Below are 18,709 nucleotides of genomic sequence, written 5' to 3' on the forward strand. Positions count from 1 at the left end.
GCCATGTTTTTTGTTTTTCAATGCGTATGTGTGGAACATGTGTATTAATCCATGCCCCTAATTATAGTCTGTGCCCATCCAATAATCTTGGTGAGAGCACAGAGAAAACTCTGCTGCAGTTAATTCACATTGACCTTTATTTTGTATTTCATTGAAGCGCTGGTGTAAAAGTGTGTGTGTGTGTGTGTCTGATGAAGGATTGCCTTTACCCTCTCTCTCTCTTTGTTGTACCCTCTGCTTGCATCTCTTGCCATCCTAAAAATATTCTGTCCAGCTCACTCATTCGATGATAATTCAGCAGAGAGCAGGAGTTCAGTCAGAGTTCAGACTGCTCTGGGTACACAGAGTGCAGTAAAGGCCTGCCAGCAAATGAAAAAACACACAAAACATTTCAAACACCCTCTTGCATCACATTCTCTAGTCCTTCTAAAATAGCTCTTACTATGGCCCGTTCTCTTTGGTATTTTATACCGAAAGATGTTTTGCTTCAATGCTACTGAAATGTGTATAACAAATTTACTTTACACTCCGTCTGGCTAACCTCATCTGAAAATGAAAAAAGAGCTCCCCCCAAAGCTTCTCCCAATAAGCCTAACTTTATCTGACGTGATCTGAGGAACTATTTTTACTCAGGCAAGTTACATGCTCCTGGTTTCCCGTATCGAAGGCTGACGATGGGGGACCTCATCTGGCTGACGGTATAGTTGGCGTATTGAGCTGTGTCGGGTCAAATGCCACCGTTGGTTAGTGATCTTTCCAACCACATGGAAACATATCGATTTACATTAGGGAACAGCAGCAGGGCCCGGGCCTAGGAACCTCTGTACACTGAGGCGTGCTTCAATTAAGATAAATGGAGGTGACAGACAAAACAAAGGGTCGTCCATGAAGGCAGCCAACATGAAGACACGACCTCGTGACATGCAATAGCAGTCATGCCACATATGTTACCTTTTTCAGAAAACAAACATGGCCCTGATTATTATCATCAACGTTCCTTCACTCTGCACAGTGTTGATAATTCAGCATTTACTGGATATATTAAAGCCAAAATAACTACGTGAACATTCAGAGCACTTTTCTGTGGCTACGTCTCATTGCTGGTTGATGATTTGAGCTTTTTTTTAAATGCTGGTGGCCATGTTAAATCTGTTGTGCTGAACCTGATGGAAACTGAGAAACCGGTGACCATTTGAACCAGGATGACAGCCAATGTTCAGTCACAGGACTGAATCTGTGTCATGCTGTCAGTCAGTTCATTGTGGTCTGGTTTGAATCCATGCTAAGAGGACAACGCAGGGGCACCGTCGAGCTTCAGGATGAGAAAGTCTGCTTCTTGGTTTCTGCATGAATCACGTGCGTGTTGTCTTGCGATGCTGAATTCCAATTAATACATGTAGGACTATTTCTGTGTTCGGACGCTGTCCAGCATTGTTGCACAATGGATCAAAAATACAATCACAAAACTTTATCATAAACTAATAAAGCTGTTCTGTGGCCCACATGCCACAACAAATAAAAAAGACTGGCCTGGGTTTCATGAATTATCAGCACTAAATCTGTAAACTATATTGCTAAGCGGCGTCCTTGTAAAAACTACACGCCCACTGAACGTAAAACATCCTTGATATCGGAGCAGCATGTGGCAGTTTTAATTAAATGCTGTGATATTACTAAATATGTAAGACAACAGCTGGGATTTGTCAGCAAGCTTGCAGCGTCACTGCACGCTTCAAGTGCTTCCATAATATAATTTTCAACTTAATCTCCGGGGGCTTTGGCGTGCTTGTTGCTCCCCCCTCGTCCCCCTGTGCTTCTCCTGCTCGGGCCAAGCGGCACACTAGGCGGTAGCTGTGACAATAATTACACAAGACAGCTTCCAACAATAGTGTTGGGCCAACAAAGGCTTCTGCTTCCTCTGCATGAGTCTGACTGTCTATTCAAACACACACTCTACCAGTCTGTTCGCACACGCACACACCTCCCAGCCGCCACTAGCTGTTACAGTTAGCGTCTAATGGCCCCCCCCCCCCCCCCCCCCCCCAGCACTTATTTGTGTAATTCACTTATGGCTTTTTGTGATCCCTGAGGGATCAACTGCCCCTGCTCCCTCCCACCCCCCGAGGCCAACGGGGTTCACCTCCACTCAAGCGAGTTCAGTGTCAGTTGCAGAAGACAAAGCCAGTGTCACATCTTTGATTCAAGCAACTAATGAGTTAGCTGTGAGGATCCTCAAGGCATATTGTGGCTTCTCCATCCACGGTTTTCAACCCGTACAAGGGATTAGTATGTCTGGATTACTGCAGAGGGAAAAAAAGACATACATGCATATACATAAAAACGGGCTCATCCCACCTTAGGGTGCTGGTGTCCCGACTAAGAATCATAGTCCCATGGGTCCCAAGTGATTCAGAAAAACATTTAGAAGCATGAATATGGTCAAACCTAAAGATGGCTGATAGCTAACAGCTCTGAAGAATATTACATGTATTCCCATCACTGCGGTGTACAAGCAGGTTCTGTGTATACGCCACATGACAGCTGTGAAAACAGAAGAGAGGATGTAAGGACCTGAGGAACTGACAATAGGTTCAGTCAGAAAAGTCGTAATTAACGGGCCGTCCTGTTCATCCACCTCCGTATATTTCACTGAACTACTGACATCGCATGAGAAGAAAAGAGGAAGGCGAGAAGCCTGAGCGTTGTCAGTTAGGCTGGTCACGCACTCTTCATGAAGCACATAGGGATGAGAGCTGATTTTCCTCCTGAGAGGTCAATGAAAAACAGAGCTGAAGTTAGAAAAGAGGAAAGAGACAAAAAGTCTGTCAGAAAAATTAGTATTAGTAGTAGTAATAGTAGGGAAATGAAGGGGCAGTGTGAATTTGTACCATCATTTGAAGATGATCATGAAGCAAATTGTGTTTGACGTGCAATGGACACATTGAGCTGTTGCAGCCTAAAACAGTATGCACAATTAAACTTTATCAAATCAACTAATAAATGATGAAGTCAAATGGTGAAATAGTGATCTGATGGCTACAGCTCTGAGTTCGTGCCACTAACACCAGTATAGTCTGTATTTCTGACATTTAACTGATATGGTGCACTGGTGGTTTGAAGTCTTCATTCACATGCTGGGGGACCCGCACGTGCAACAAAAGCATCTGGGGATCCATTGTATCCAGGACCTATACATCCATGACCTATACATCCAGGACATATACATCCAGGACCTATACATCCAGGACCTATACATCCATGACCTATACATCCAGGACCTATACATCCACGACCTATACATCCAGGACCTATACATCCATGACCTATACATCCAGGACCTATACACCCAGGACCTATACATCCAGGACCTATACATCCAGGACCTATACATCCAGGACCTATACATCCATGACCTATACATCCAGGACCTATACACCCAGGACCTATACACCCAGGACCTATACATCCATGACCTATACATCCAGGACCTATACACCCAGGACCTATACATCCAGGACCTATACATCCAGGACCTATACATCCAGGACCTATACATCCATGACCTATACATCCAGGACCTATACACCCAGGACCTATACATCCATGACCTATACACCCAGGACCTATACACCCAGGACCTATACATCCAGGACCTATACATCCAGGACCTATACACCCAGGACCTATACATCCAGGACCTATACATCCAGGACCTATACATCCAGGACCTATACATCCATGACCTATACATCCAGGACCTATACATCCACGACCTATACATCCACGACCTATACATCCATGACCTATACATCCAGGACCTATACACCCAGGACCTATACATCCAGGACCTATACATCCAGGACCTATACATCCAGGACCTATACATCCAGGACCTATACATCCATGACCTATACATCCAGGACCTATACACCCAGGACCTATACATCCATGACCTATACATCCAGGACCTATACACCCAGGACCTATACATCCAGGACCTATACATCCAGGACCTATACACCCAGGACCTATACATCCAGGACATATACATCCAGGACCTATACATCCAGGACCTATACATCCATGACCTATACATCCAGGACCTATACATCCACGACCTATACATCCAGGACCTATACATCCATGACCTATACATCCAGGACCTATACACCCAGGACCTATACATCCAGGACCTATTCATCCAGGACCTATACATCCAGGACCTATACATCCATGACCTATACATCCAGGACCTATACACCCAGGACCTATACACCCAGGACCTATACATCCATGACCTATACATCCAGGACCTATACACCCAGGACCTATACATCCAGGACCTATTCATCCAGGACCTATACATCCAGGACCTATACATCCATGACCTATACATCCAGGACCTATACACCCAGGACCTATACATCCATGACCTATACATCCAGGACCTATACACCCAGGACCTATACATCCAGGACCTATACACCCAGGACCTATACACCCAGGACCTATACACCCAGGACCTGTACATCCAGGACCTATATACCCAGGACCTATACATCCAGGACCTATACATGTCAGATGACACTTTTCCATGGGTTTGTCTCATGCACCAAGATTGCCACTTGTTGGTGTAATGTATTGATCATAGTGTCAAAAATCCTCCGCTGATACCAGACCCTTTATTACTTATCAAATCAAATCATGCGTTGTTGTCATTTGGCCATGCATACAGCAGCAGTAGTGCAGACACAATGAAATTACGTTTCTCTCGTCTAAAAATAAATGAAAACAGGTTGTAAAATTAGAGATAGCAAACACTACAGTGAAAGGAGCTAAACAGTAAAATAAAATGAGATACGATAAAGATGCAGCCAGTGGAGCTAGTGACCTGTGCCATGGAGGCGATAAAGTGACAATGCAGTGTGTAAACTGGTACATCAATCATCTAGGACGCTCACATCAGCTCAGCCTTATTACTGCAAACAAATGTCTTCTAAGGTCACGGAAAAGACCTGCAGTATGTAACTCTGAGGCCTGGTTGTGGGACCTGATTAGCACTTTCCATTTAGAAAGAATCCAATACACACTTAAGGAAAAGCTGTCACATTCTCAGGAAGACCTATTATCTCTTTTCTACAAGAACGATCCATAACATGCACACTCTTTACATGTTCGATGGTCCATTTGTTTGTATTTGCACCTTATTTTTGTATACGCACTACACATAATGAGCACCACTGGCTTTTGGGGACTGGGTGGAGTATATATCTTGCTCAATAAAAAACATTTTGACTAAAGCATGAAGAAATCAGCACATGAACCCTGCGCCACAGTCACGTTGACAGGAGATATCCAAGAAACCGAACTGACACTTAGTGAGTCCTGTCTCCGGTAAAGTCTAGGTAGGGACCGAGTGTTGATTTAAAAATATGTGACAGCTATGCAGACAAGTTCTTAATAGAAAGCCACAACCTGGGAGCATTAGCAGCACAGGTTCTCTCAAAGAACCAAAAGAATGATCCTTATTCACAAGAAAAGGTCAGACAGCAGCTCTCGGAGACTGGACTGGTTGTGCTTTGAGTTAAACGCTGCTGTCGGTATGTTAATGTAAAGCAAACAGTAGGTTCTGTACCACAATGGACCTAAATAGGTTGATTACAACACATTACTATCTCTACATGAGATGCACCTGAAGTTTAGAGAGCTAAGACCTTTTGTTGCAAGAACCAAAATAACAAACTAGCCACATCTTGACCTTTCTCTTACCAAACCTTTTCACTTATATTCCGTGCAGCCTGCTGATCTGTCTTGCCCCCGGTGGCCTGTCTGCCTCTGGTCTGAAGAGTATAGGGAAGGAAAAAGTCTAGGGTCACTGAGAGTTTAGTAAACACAAAGTCAGTCTATAATCTGACCTGATACACATTTTCACCCCTGAGCCAAGACTCCGTTTAAAATAGTCATCACGCTGCATCACTTCCCTCTTTGGGAAAACAAACGGTCTGTACTTGTACCGACTCGATTTGATACAGATACGACATGAGAAGGATTAACCCGATTGATGGGGCAAAGGGGTTTATAAGAGCCATGAAATTCTCTTACATTTATATATATGAGAGAATAAGCATGCAGAGTTATTGTTCTGTCTTGTCCCCCCCTCCTTCTTTTATTGCATGATAGTGGCTAAGTTTCAAAACTGTCTCCTGTCTGCCAGCTGACGTCAAAACTGGCGTATGCCTGGCGTGAGTCTGTGGGCTCTGTGGCCTTTCTCTTCCTCTTCTATTATCGCTCACGCAGCATTTCGAGGCAGATAGCACACAAACTGAAACTGTTTGGAGATTAACAGGTCGACTTCTAAACACCGATGATCTTGTGTGGTTGTGAGGCGATCGGCATGTCAGGTTACCAAACTTGGCACAGACTGGTAACCTGACACTCAACTGTCTCACTATGTTTGTGTGTGTGAGGCTTTAATTGAATGTGCACTTCCAGACATACGCACTTAGAAATAGACTTCGCTGTGATGAAGATACACTTGCATCAAAGGCACGAGGTTTGTTTGGGTCATGACTAAACTGGGAGACATTCTGTTTACTGCAGAGTCATCGAGAGTGTTTTCAGGTTGGCGGGGCCTCATGTCTTTTACTTATTTTCTTAAGGTGAAAATAAAATATTAAAGAAAAAAACAAACAAACCATGAATCAACTATGCATGAGAGCAAAGTGTTGCATTCACCTGTGCTCTGTGTGTTTACATCTGCAGAGTATTAGAGGATTGTTGACAGTAAAATACTGGAGGTTTGGTGTTACAGTAAGAGCAGCATAAAAAAATCAAAATAAAAAAGTGCTAGTGCACAAAACAATTTAGTCATTGCACTGGACTTTTTTGTTGTTTCAGTTATTTGTGATTTTAAATATAATAATAATAAAGTAATAAACCATAAAATCCCCTCTATGAGGTATTCTAATGCTGCTGTAGTCCACATCGACACTAAACCACCAGCATAAAAACCACCAGAGCCACTAACTATAGTCCAGCTTTGTCTCATCTATCACACTAACAGTTTAGATGGCTTCAAAAAGGAAAACATGGAGGAGCACATATATATTATTTAAATATATATTTGTTTTAATATGTTAAATGACCTGTCCAGGGTGGACCCCTGCCTTTCAACCAAAGAGAGTTGGGATAGGCTCCAGCTGATCCCTGGGACCCTGGTTAAGGACTAAGGGGGTCTAGATGATGGATGGATGTTAAGTGCACAGCTAAACATGGTAACTTTCCCTGGTATACGCTCGTATTTTTCCCGTCTAAGATTATCTAGCTCAGAGGTGTTTCAAAATCAGCCGCCTGGGGGAGAAGCACAAACTAGATTTCCTTGTTTTAAACTGTTTTGCTTTATCAGAGAAGGAATGAAGCAGCAACATAAAAACATGCTTCGCTGTAGCTTTACTGAAATACAGATATCATGCCAGCACATGACATGAATGAATAACGCGTCCATGAGACTGAGCAGTACAGTCCAGGTGGAGATGGGTTCTCCAGGTTCTCCGTCTTAAAACTATTCTCTGATTCTCTTCACAAGCGCTCCTGACTTCTGGTCCTGTCATAGCCTGTTTTAGTGCACATTAGTGCACAGCAATAGTAAACAAAGGAGAAAAGAGAAAGCATGTCTCATTGTCTCCAGTTTTCCATGACATCATGCTGACTTCTGAGTCACTGAGATACAAAAACGCACTGCCAGCTAAAACATTAAAATCAAAATTGAATTAAAATTGAAAAATTCCCTCAAAGACTTAAATGATCTGACTCTTTAAAAAAAAAAAGGTTGTTACCTGATTCAGTTTTAAAAAATTAAGCAAATTCTAGTTTCAATGACAAAAGCAGTGAAAAACAATCATACAAAACAAACTCCACAAACACACCGGAGGAAAAATAAAGGTAATCAGGGCAGAAAGACAAAAGAGGAGGGCTAGTTAATCCTCAGGGTAAATATTTAACAAGCTCAGCAATTACAGTGAAGGCAGAGACCTAACATGGAAGAAAAGGGAATTACAGCCTGCTGACTGTCAGCACACACACACACACACACACACACACACACACACACACACACACACACACACACACACACACACACACACACACACGGACCTACTCGCTTGGGCATCTGTCTAAAAATGTTAAAAATGTACGTTGCTTGACCTAAAATCCAAATTAAACATGTAACATGCAGCAAAGACATCCATGCAGCCTGTAGGCAGTGAAATGATGGTTTAAATCTGTTATTATTGTTTATTATTCTCATCATTATTTTCAGGAGCGGTGGTACCCTGTGGCTCTGCATGCTTTACCTGCACCATGACAAACCTAAATGTGACTATTTTCATTTCTATTGCGTCCTCTTCACTGGAGTTTGTATAGTCTGCAGTGTGAATGTCAAAATACATAAAACTAGTTCATATGCACTAAAGGTTTAGTGCTTAGTTTAACTTTTTTTTACAAGAAATGATTCTCAGACTGGCACCTGAATTAGATTTTTTTATTTCCTATATTTCCAAGTAACTCATCTTTATTAAAAATCATTTGCATTGTATACCAGTGAATTTTTACACAACCAGCACAGACTAAACATAATATTTTAAAACACACAAGAAACACAAGCAGCTAATGTTTCTAGTTTTTGCATCGCAGGTGTCACTTCAGGTCATTTATATCATTGTACCTGTAAACAAACTAACTAGAATCCCATGGAATATGATGAATAAGTGAAACTAGGTGAAGCGAGTCTCTGTTTAATGTTTTTTATGTACACATGCACACAAACAGGCAGGCGCACACACACACACACACACACACACACACACAAAACCTAAAGGTAAATTTACATATGTTGCATAGGTACACAGTGTTCAGTGTGCTCTGCCCATGAGCTGTCACGCAAAAGAGATGAATCCCTGGTGCCTTCAAAACCAGCTGCTGCTCGTTAATGTGAACACTGTACATAAGTGTCTCATAATGTAGTAAATCAAGTCAACACGTCTCTGTGGCAAAACACAAAACAAAGGATACAACCTGAAGCAAATCCACAAGTGGCTGAACTGGATACGTGTCTTGATTCACAGGTTTAGACACAGTCCCCCTCGTGGACAAAAAATATAACTGCACCAGTGAAAAGTGAAGAAAAGTTTCCGGTTTTTCTTTCTGAACTTGTTTATAATAGCAACTGAAACTTGTCATGGTCTGATATCATGTTTAGAATAGGAAAAATAAAAAAACAAAAAACATGTTTATCATTGTTGCTCCAAACCACAGGAAGGATGTGGAGGTTTCAGCTCCTAACAACTAATATTTTGAGCTTGTTGCCCATCATGGATTTATCTGGACAAGCTGCGGCTCACTCGGGGTCTGAATATCAGGGCAGCAGGTGCAGATGTTTACAGAGTCCAATCCCTCATGTTCCACTCTAATTAATCTCATTAGTGTAGCATCAAATGCCTACCAAGCTGGTCACTGCTGCCACTGATAACAAGGTATCCAGCAGAGACATTAATGCATGTTCAAACTGTACTGCTCATTTTAATGTTTAAAACAACGACCAACTTTAAAGTGACCTAAGAGAGTCACAAACTATATCACCTTTACTTTCAGCAAACACATGATTCAGTCAGCAGTTGCTAGAACCCACCCCTCAGCTGGCACAGGTACCTTCAGTGGGTCTAATTAGCACCTGTCCTATAACCGTGCGTGATGGCTAAGCTAAATGAGCATTCAGGGAAAACGGCTGCATGTGTGTAACGTCGCACGACGCCAGGCAACAGGATGCCCATTGTTGGGTGCCATGCCAAACCAAGGCAGCAGATGATGAGGATTAAATGGACTCTAAGGATCAGAGGAGGAGAAGGTGAAAGAGTGGCATGTGTCAAAGAGGAGACGGTTCCACAAATCAGCTATGCAAGGATCCAAGGATTCAGTGAAGACCATGTTTCAGCTTGGTCTCCACGGCCCTCTCCTCTCCTATCAGCCACCTCAGATTTCATCACTGGCATTTTCCCCAGTCAGACGCTAAAAAAGCATCATGTGCTTTCAGGGCTGTCACATCCAGGCCTCTGTGCTGACGAGGCACCCACCAAGACCACCATGAACATGGTTTGTTTAGAGGTAAAATAAAGGCACAACGTGCTTTGGAGGACAAGAAAAGAGGAAGATGGGCGTTCACTGTTTGACTGAAGGGTCAGTGGTCCTCAGTTTATCTCTTTGAAGAGATAAAACAGCACCTCTTATTCAAAAAGACACCTTCTTCAATCATCTTCACTGACTTACTAAAACTAAAATCCCATCAAAAGAGCTTAAAGGTTTCACTAATACAGTTTGACAGTGAGGAAGATTTTTACAGCTGCTGTAGTTAGCCTATACTTTTCTTTAGGCTGACTATTTCCATACCTGAACATTATAATATCTAAGATTTCTATTGTCAGACCTGTTTCCTTAGAATCACTTCACATTAAATTAAGTTTTCAGCATATTCAAATTGAATGCATTAAATCCACACGTCATATATGTGCACCACACTGACCACTATCTCAGTTCACAGCAGGTACTGTCCTATTATTAACCACATATATCACACATATCACCTCAGCAGCTCCCAAACCAAACAGCCGACTCTCATCACTACAAACATCACCTCTTGACCGTCTTTACCTTGGAAGAAACTCTTGACGCGGAGGTAGGAAACTGCGAGGCGCAGCACGGACAGCTTGTCCAGCTTGGAAATGACATCCTGGGGGAACGGGAGCAGGCTGGCCAGTCGGTCCAGCTCAGCGTTCAGCCTGTCGCGATGTCGTTTGGACGGGTTGGTTTTCTCACTGGCAGAGGACGGCTTTCTGAAAGTGAAACAGAGAGTAGGGAAATATGTGACAATCGACAGAGCAAAGCTTTTGCTATACAGCCCATAATAAGCAGCACATAGGTAAGCACTAACTTATTTAAATTCACTTGTTGGAGCCATATTAAGAGTTTAAATAGGATCCACGTTACATGATATGATACAGGCCTGGTCTTAAAAGACACAAGTCGTCACTCGGCTCATGAGACGTTCATTTTTGATCAGTGTGAAAAACAACTGAACAGAGATTGTTTCTGAATGTACGACAGCTTTGCCTGGAGTTTGTTCCTCATAGTCAGGATACAAACAGGATCATGTTTTGCTTGACCCTGGCTAAGTAGAATAACCAGACCTGGCCAACCCAAGCAGAGAAACACATGACCGATGAAGTGGACTCTGCACAAGTCCCTCTGACTTTGAGCTCAGCCTTCTCCAAAAAATAAAAACCTGCACTGATGATTTCTGTTTTCTCCAGTCTACATTTCACAGTTTGTTGACTCACGACATAAAATAATCATCTAGTCACATGTCTGCTTACTGGGGCTCCGTGTATTGGATGTACTGACCCTTAATCATAGAGATATCTGGATGTTTTAGTCCGGGGTACCAGACTCTTACTGGCTGAACACGAGCTGCACATGTAAAGGTTAGCTCCGGTTTCCACAGCTGAAGTTTCGATTCATGGTTAGTCGAATACTCTGACTTCATTTTCTGTCATAATGAGATTTTCTACTATTTACTGTTGAAAAATACACAAACACATATGAGCCACTGACGACTGCAGGCGCCGAATTATAAATCAAAACGTCCTAAAAATGTCATGTGACACAACTTGCAAACTAAAACTTCAAAAGTACAACATCAGCAACCCAGTGTGGCAAAGAGTCACTTTCACATCAAGAGTAAAGGCAGAGCAAAGCATGAAAACATCATGGATGCCACCCTGACGTGTTCATTTACCACTTCCCTTTTAAAAAACTTATATAACTGAACTATATATGAGAAAACACTGTGAATACTTTAATGCCATCAACTAACTGATGACTAGACCTAAGACATGTAGCTCATACTCAAATTAGAGTAAGATCTATTAGGAGACATACATGCATCTGTGCATACACACATTAATAAGACATACAAGTGCTAAAGCCTGAGTGGACCATGATGCTGAGTCCAAGGCAGGACCGACTGGACCTTATGTCATTTTCACACTTTCATGTTGCTGCAGTTTAATTCCTTTCTGCCTTTTGACTGAGTTTACTCTTTAAAACAGCAAATCATAAGGTCGAGGCTGACATTTGCTTTGCACTTCACACCAGCACTGAGACCAGCTTTGACCCAGGTAGCATATGAGTGAAACGGTGCTCCTTAACTGCTTTTGGATGGGCTTCCTCCTCTTCCGACCCGCATACATGCAGTCTCCAGGAGGGATCATGGTCTTGCGCTCCGTGGATGTAACAGGTGCGCTGTGGAAGAGGCACAGAAGCGTCAAACGTGCTCGGACCCGTTGCACATCATCTCATTTAACATTTAGGCAGTGGAGTGAAACATGCAGTAAATCCAGGCATCACCAAAGTGACACAAGCCTAATTCAAATTTCAGCAATCATGAGTTAGTGTTGGTGACTTAAACAACATGCAATGACGATAGCGCGCATGGAGCGCTCACTGAACAAGCGCATATCTGCAGAAGGCTCCTTGAACACAAAGAGTAAAGCAACATCGCTGCAGAAAATAAACCAAGCAAAACAAAAATAAAAGCACTGACCACTCGGTTAAATCCAGCTGAGCTTTGGCCGCTGAGCCACATTCACTTGAAGCGCAGAGAAGAGACGCGTCTCCCGGGCTCCACACACCGGGCAGAGCCAAATGATAAATCCCAGGGAAATAAAATAAATGTCCCGTCCGAGCTCCGAGCTGATGTTTTCATCCGCTTTGCACAGCTCGGGGCAGATGTTGGCTGATGCTTTATACCCAATTGAGTCGCCTTCACTTCCTCGCGTTTCAGGTGGCGGATTCCTCTGAATGACATGTCGAGCTCTTCGCACGCAAGTCTGCCTCACAAACACACACAGAAACAGAAACACACACACACACAGAAACACACACACACACAAAGAAACACACACACACACACACACACAGAGAAACACACACACACACACACACACACAGAGAAACACACACACACACACACACACTCTTGTTTTTCATTCCTCGTGGGGACTTTACACCGAGTTCTATTCATTTCCGGGACACTTGCTCTCTAAACCTCAACTTTAACCTCTGCTCGCCTGGTCCTGACCCTTAACCTTAAGCCGTGACGTCATCCTAAATCTCAGTGATTTACATGGCGGGGAAAAAAAGCTTTTTGTCCACATGAGGCCGTGGAGTCCCCACAGTGTAACAATACCAACTCACACACAGACACACACGAGGATTTAGCTGCGTTCAAGTGTTGTCTGGAAATGGGAGACTCGACTATTATAGTTATGACAAAAACCTTATATCTAGTACCTCGGTCTAGCCAGGTACGCTGTCTCTTATTCTTGTTGTTGTGTTCGTCTTTCCTCTTCGTTATTCGCTGTAGATTTATTGCTAAATATAAAACGAAAACTCCTTTTTGACGAGGAGCACTTGAACGTCTCAGGAGCCCAACCCGCGAGCCGACGGTCGCGCGCAGCGCACACACGTTTTCAGAGCAGCGCGAGAGGAGGGATCACACGCGAGGGCAGCAGAAGCCAGATCTCTGGATTCACACCGAGGCCAAAAACCAGACTCCGGGTCTACTCAGGCCCAGATAGACTGGGCTGTGCTCAACAAAACGTGGCTGCTGTTTGCTAGATGTTCGGTAGATGTAGTTTTCTGCACCCAGTGACACCCTCCATGCCAGTTTTAGGCCGGAAATAGATTATTCATTTGTCCTAGACCAGATGACCTCTAAACCGTCCCCCAACCCAAAAACACACTCCAACCTGCAACCACAAATCTACACACAAGAAGCTTCAATGAAAAATAAACATTCTCTGTTTATTTCACCATATAATCCACCTGTGTAACCTGTATCCTGTTAAATAACTGGGTTTGTCATAGTAAATCATGTAACAATAACTACTGAATCTTTTAGAACAAATTGAATAACATACCTGTGTTCAGTCGCCTGTGTCTAATGCTGGATTTACTGGAGTTTATAGTTCGAATAAGTGGGTTGTTTTATTATAATAGTGTTTTATTCTTATCCTAACTTTTTACCATTTGGTCATAGGGTGTTTATTATTACTACGTCTTTAAGTGCGTTGAGCCTCTGCTGTGAAATGCACTATGAATAAATACGACCGAGTTGAACGTTAATTGGCTAAAGTTCACATGACTCACTGTGATGAGGGTAAACTAGTCCACTGAGCTACATAACAAGCTAACATCCTTAATGTTGCAGCACCGTGCCTCCCCTGGCTTTACCAGCCCAGACCAAACGCCTGCTGGATGAGCTCCACGGTAACATCAGCCCTGGAGATCACACCCAGCATCTCCATCATCACAGGCCAGCTTGCAACTGAGAGGTTCTACATCAGTGGAGAGTGAATACCAACCATCCTTGAGAAACCCATAAAAAGCCTTGGACGTCGGTACAGCACAGCCCTCAGCGATGTCGAACAGGTGGAACAACTCAGTCAGGACACAATCGGTGGCCTTGAACAATCAACAACTCGGCTCTTCCAGGGAAGTTGAAGTTGTGGTGCTTCTACTTTGGGCTGCTGCCCCGTCTCATGTGGTCAATTACCATCTAAGGGTCACCTGATCCCATGTCAGTCGACTGGAGAGACTGGTGAATGCCTAAGGAATTGCCTTGGGCTGCCAAGATGTGTGAGCAGTTAGGGCTTGCCCATCTCAAGCCTGGTGGAAGAGTACAAGCGTGCCAAAGTACAGCTGGAGATGACACTCACCGAGTCCCAGGATCTCTTGGTGTGTGGCGCTGCTTCCATCCTGGCAACTGGGAAGAAGTGGAAGCCGGATGCAGCAGTAGTGGACACCAGGACGTAGTGGGGCACGTCCAACATGGCAGAGGAGGCTTTGGGTTAATACCCACTCCAATGAATGGAATCACATGGTGGTGATGGTGGTGTGATGACAGCAGGAAGCAGCCACATGTGCTAGCTAGAGTAGTCATCCTAACCCAGCAAGTCCAGTGGATGAGGTGGGATGGAGCAAGCTGTGGAACATGGAATCCAACGGGCTAAGTTTTATCGTTAGAGCAGCATGAGACATTCTGTCCTCTCCAGCAAACCTACTCTTCTGGCTTGGAGAGGACCCAGCATGTCCCCTGTGTGCAGCCCCAGCAACCCTCAAACACATCCCGCTGAGTTGTAAGACCGCTCTGACCCAAGGAAGATACACCTGGTGCCATAACCAAATGCTGTACCAGCATAATGACTACATTGAGATGCCTAGCCTCAGCAATAGAGCACAAAGAAAGTCACAACCAATGGCATCCCTCTAAATGCCGACTACTCTCCCAAAGGTCTTTATCTGGGAAAGGAAGAAACAGCGAGCCAACCCACATCCCCATCAGACTCGAGCCCATTAAACACAGAGAGATTTCCCAGAGATTGGAAAATATGAGTCGGCATAGGCCAGAGACTTGCTTTCCCCACAGATATCACTGTGACCAACCTGTGCCCAGACCTGATCCTGTAGTCCATCTCCTGCTGTCTTGTCTTCCTTGATGAGCTAGTGATTCCTTGGGAAGATGCCATCAGTGAAGACTACGAAAGGAAATAGTCATCCCAACCTGGCAGCTGAGGCAGAGGAAAGGGGCTGGAGTGTGAAGGTGCGTCCAGTAGAGGTGGGCTGCAGAGCCTTCGTCGCCAGTTCCACTGCAAAGCTTCTGAAGGAACTGGGTATTAGAGGGCAGGCCCAGACGAAGACCATCAAAGAACTTGCTACAGTCACGAAAAAGAACAGTCACTGGCTGTGGGAGAGAAGAAAGGAGACAGCATGGGGAGTCAAATGACCACTTAGTCCTCATGCGACAAGGTCTTGCAAGGTCTAGTCTTATTACATAATCTAATAAGAATAGAATTAATTAAATTCACATTTGATATTTGTCTTAACTGGATTATTTGGAGCAGGCCATTCTACAGTGGCCTGTAGGAACAAAATGCCATTTAGTACTTTTACCTCACAGGCTCTCGCCCAGTTTCAGCTGGGTTTGGCTCCAGACCCCCAGTGACCCTGGTTAGCAGGAATAAGAAGTAGAAACCATCCCCAAATTGCACAAATTGCCAATGTTCTGGATTTCGGGATGTACCTATTGGTTTCTGCATCCATTCATTCTCAGCAGACTTTGGATGAAAGCCAGGATACACCCATGGATGCTGGATCTAGGCCCCAAAAACCATTTTCTCTATAGCTCAAACTGATAATAGACATCTGTAAATCTGTTGACTGTTCACTGCAAACTGCAAACCAGGTCAGTCACTCTTTGTATTATGAATTTTTTAATCTATGGAGGTTTTCTACTTCTAAAACTTTTGAAGACAAGAGTTTTAGTCTTAAGACGTCATCCCAGGGTAAAGTTCATGGCGGGGCCAGCAAAGAATACATGAATGCACATACGCAGTGAGCCCCAAAACAGAAAAGGCAACCTGGAAGCCAGAAGTTGTATTAGTGCTCTTTCACTGGACGAGCAAACTTTATTCAAGTGACTGGTCATCAATTTAAATCTGGGATCCAGCTCTTCTTAACACATCTATCGATAAATGCCTGGACAGCCTGACAGACTATCACGGGGCTGATACATAGAGTCAAACACCTATAGGCAGGTTCGATTCACCATTAACCCCAAACTGCCGGCAGCGATTGTTTTGTTCCGTATCATATCAAGTGCAGAACAAGAACGTGCAACATTAACTAATAAAGTTTGACATATATTGCCACTGAAACAGGAGAAAGAAAAAAACTGGGAATGCATATATTCTCATAGTACACAGTGATCACCTCGTGCACATGCTGTGTGCTATCCTGCACCCTAGTGTACAAATTCATGAACTGCACACAGTAAAACCTGCCCTTTCAGGACACAGAAGTTATCATTTATTGATATCTAGTAAATAATGAAGGCCAGCAGCTGAAACACACTTTACATAAAGATGACGTAGTAAGGGAACATCCTTTGCTGGTGAAACGTGATCACAATGTGATCACACACACACATGCACACAGAAATAAGAAGACAACCTTAAGGGGGCAGGGTGTGGCTGCTGTTTCTGGGCAGACTTCACTCCTTGTGCAGTTGCTGTGAACGATAAAAAACAAAGGGAAATACAATAAGACTGTTATAACTCTCCATGTCTCTTTAGACTTGAACATAGAGGAAACAGAAACATCCAGAAGGGCTGTGTTTCAGAGTCCTTAAGTGAATGTCAATGTCATAATTAAGTCAAAGAGAAACTTTCATCCCATTAAAGTTAGTTTTGAACATGTGCAGTTCACTAACTCAAACCAACAGTTGTGTCATATTTTGTGTTTTCATGTAATACATGTTTTCTGTTTTTGAAGATAGACGAGTAGACACAAAACCAATAAGTGCTGCTGTGATGTGGGTTCACATACTATGGTTTAACTTAACCACTAAAAAAAAAAAAAGAAAAAAGAAAAAGCTCTCAGAAATGTTTTATTTATGATGAGTGGTAAATAAATAACGGTTTAACCACCACTGGTCCACAACAACGTCAGTGAATGTAAGAAGCTAAATTGTTGCCTCATGTTTGAGGTTGATGGGACAAGAAAACCTGACACATTCGTCATTCAGTCTTCATCATTTTCCTGTTCTCCCGACTCTGTTTGGAAATGTGAGTCTTAGCCAACATATAGCAGATAGCTGCCGCTCGTGCAGGGTGACGTTTTATGTGTCGGAGCAGGTCTTGTTAACGGTGTCAGTGGGTGCCATTAAAGCTGTGGGGGAGCCGTGGTGTCAATGCAAATCCACTGCAAACACTCTCCAAGATCATTCCAGATTAGCTCAGGCTTAAAGCTCTTCTAATGCTGCTGGGGAAGGCCTTAGCACGCAACTGTGTGTGTGTGTGTGTGTGTGTGTGTGTGTGTGGGTAACAATGACCATGGAGCCAAATATTAAATGCCATCTGCCAGGTTCAATAGTGTGGCTTTCACTGATGACGGTGTCTCTGCTTGTATCAACGTGGGCTTTCTGGAGACATGCAGGACTGTGACGGCATTAGACTATAATCTAATGGATATTCATACAGTACCAGACATACATTTTAGTCAATCACAGCCTGACAAGCAAAGAAAAGAGGGTGTTAAAATCTAATTAACTCATAGTGTAGTGACAAATCTTTGCATGCCAATACGTTAATGAATATCAGTAATCTGGTGAACATGTGAGGAAACTCTTAGAGGTCTTCTTCCGGTTTAAGAGGGGAGATTGTGTGTTGGGGTAACCTTCTGTTTACATTTGGATTTGGATTTGAGTTGTCTCCATCCTCCTCTGCTGCCCTCAGTCTCTGTGTAACCTGCTTCATTACTGTCTGTTTTCTATTTATCTGTGTGAAGTACACAGTAAAAGAGAGCGATTTAAAGAGGGAGCCACGGTTGAGTAACACGCTGGATGCTGGGAAGCCCTGGGAGCCAATTGAGCACTTTAGCAAGAATTAATGTTGACAATGGAAAAAAAAGTGAAATCAGGCAGCAACTCAGCAACATCAGTATGTGAGTCAGTTACTGTTAAAAGTTCATTTTGATGGAAGTCACTGACAGGACTTTGGAAAAAATCTCCAGAAGGCTCAGTCCTCCAGTCTCACCT

The 18,709-nt window shown here is 43.4% G+C and overlaps 1 protein-coding gene across 2 annotated transcripts in view; it reads right to left on the reverse strand.

Annotated features, from left to right (window-relative positions):
- Positions 1-15,706, reverse strand: part of ahrra (aryl-hydrocarbon receptor repressor a) — a 56,171-nt gene extending 40,465 nt beyond the window's left edge. The window contains exons 1-3 of one of the 2 annotated variants that reach the window (XM_026292731.2): positions 15,559-15,706; positions 12,262-12,354; positions 10,705-10,886 (exon numbers count right to left, since the gene is read on the reverse strand). In XM_026292731.2, the coding sequence (XP_026148516.1) occupies positions 10,705-10,886; positions 12,262-12,354; positions 15,559-15,641 (358 nt within the window). In that variant the 5' untranslated portion in view covers positions 15,642-15,706. Of the gene's footprint in view, positions 1-10,704; positions 10,887-12,261; positions 12,355-12,655; positions 12,980-15,558 lie in introns of those variants that run through there. The other variant, XM_026292732.2, reaches the window with a different exon arrangement.
- Between the last annotated feature and the right edge of the window lie 3,003 nt (positions 15,707-18,709).

The sequence above is a fragment of the Mastacembelus armatus genome, chromosome 20 (assembly GCF_900324485.2).
Source record: "Mastacembelus armatus chromosome 20, fMasArm1.2, whole genome shotgun sequence".
Taxonomy (NCBI): Eukaryota; Metazoa; Chordata; class Actinopteri; order Synbranchiformes; family Mastacembelidae; genus Mastacembelus; species Mastacembelus armatus.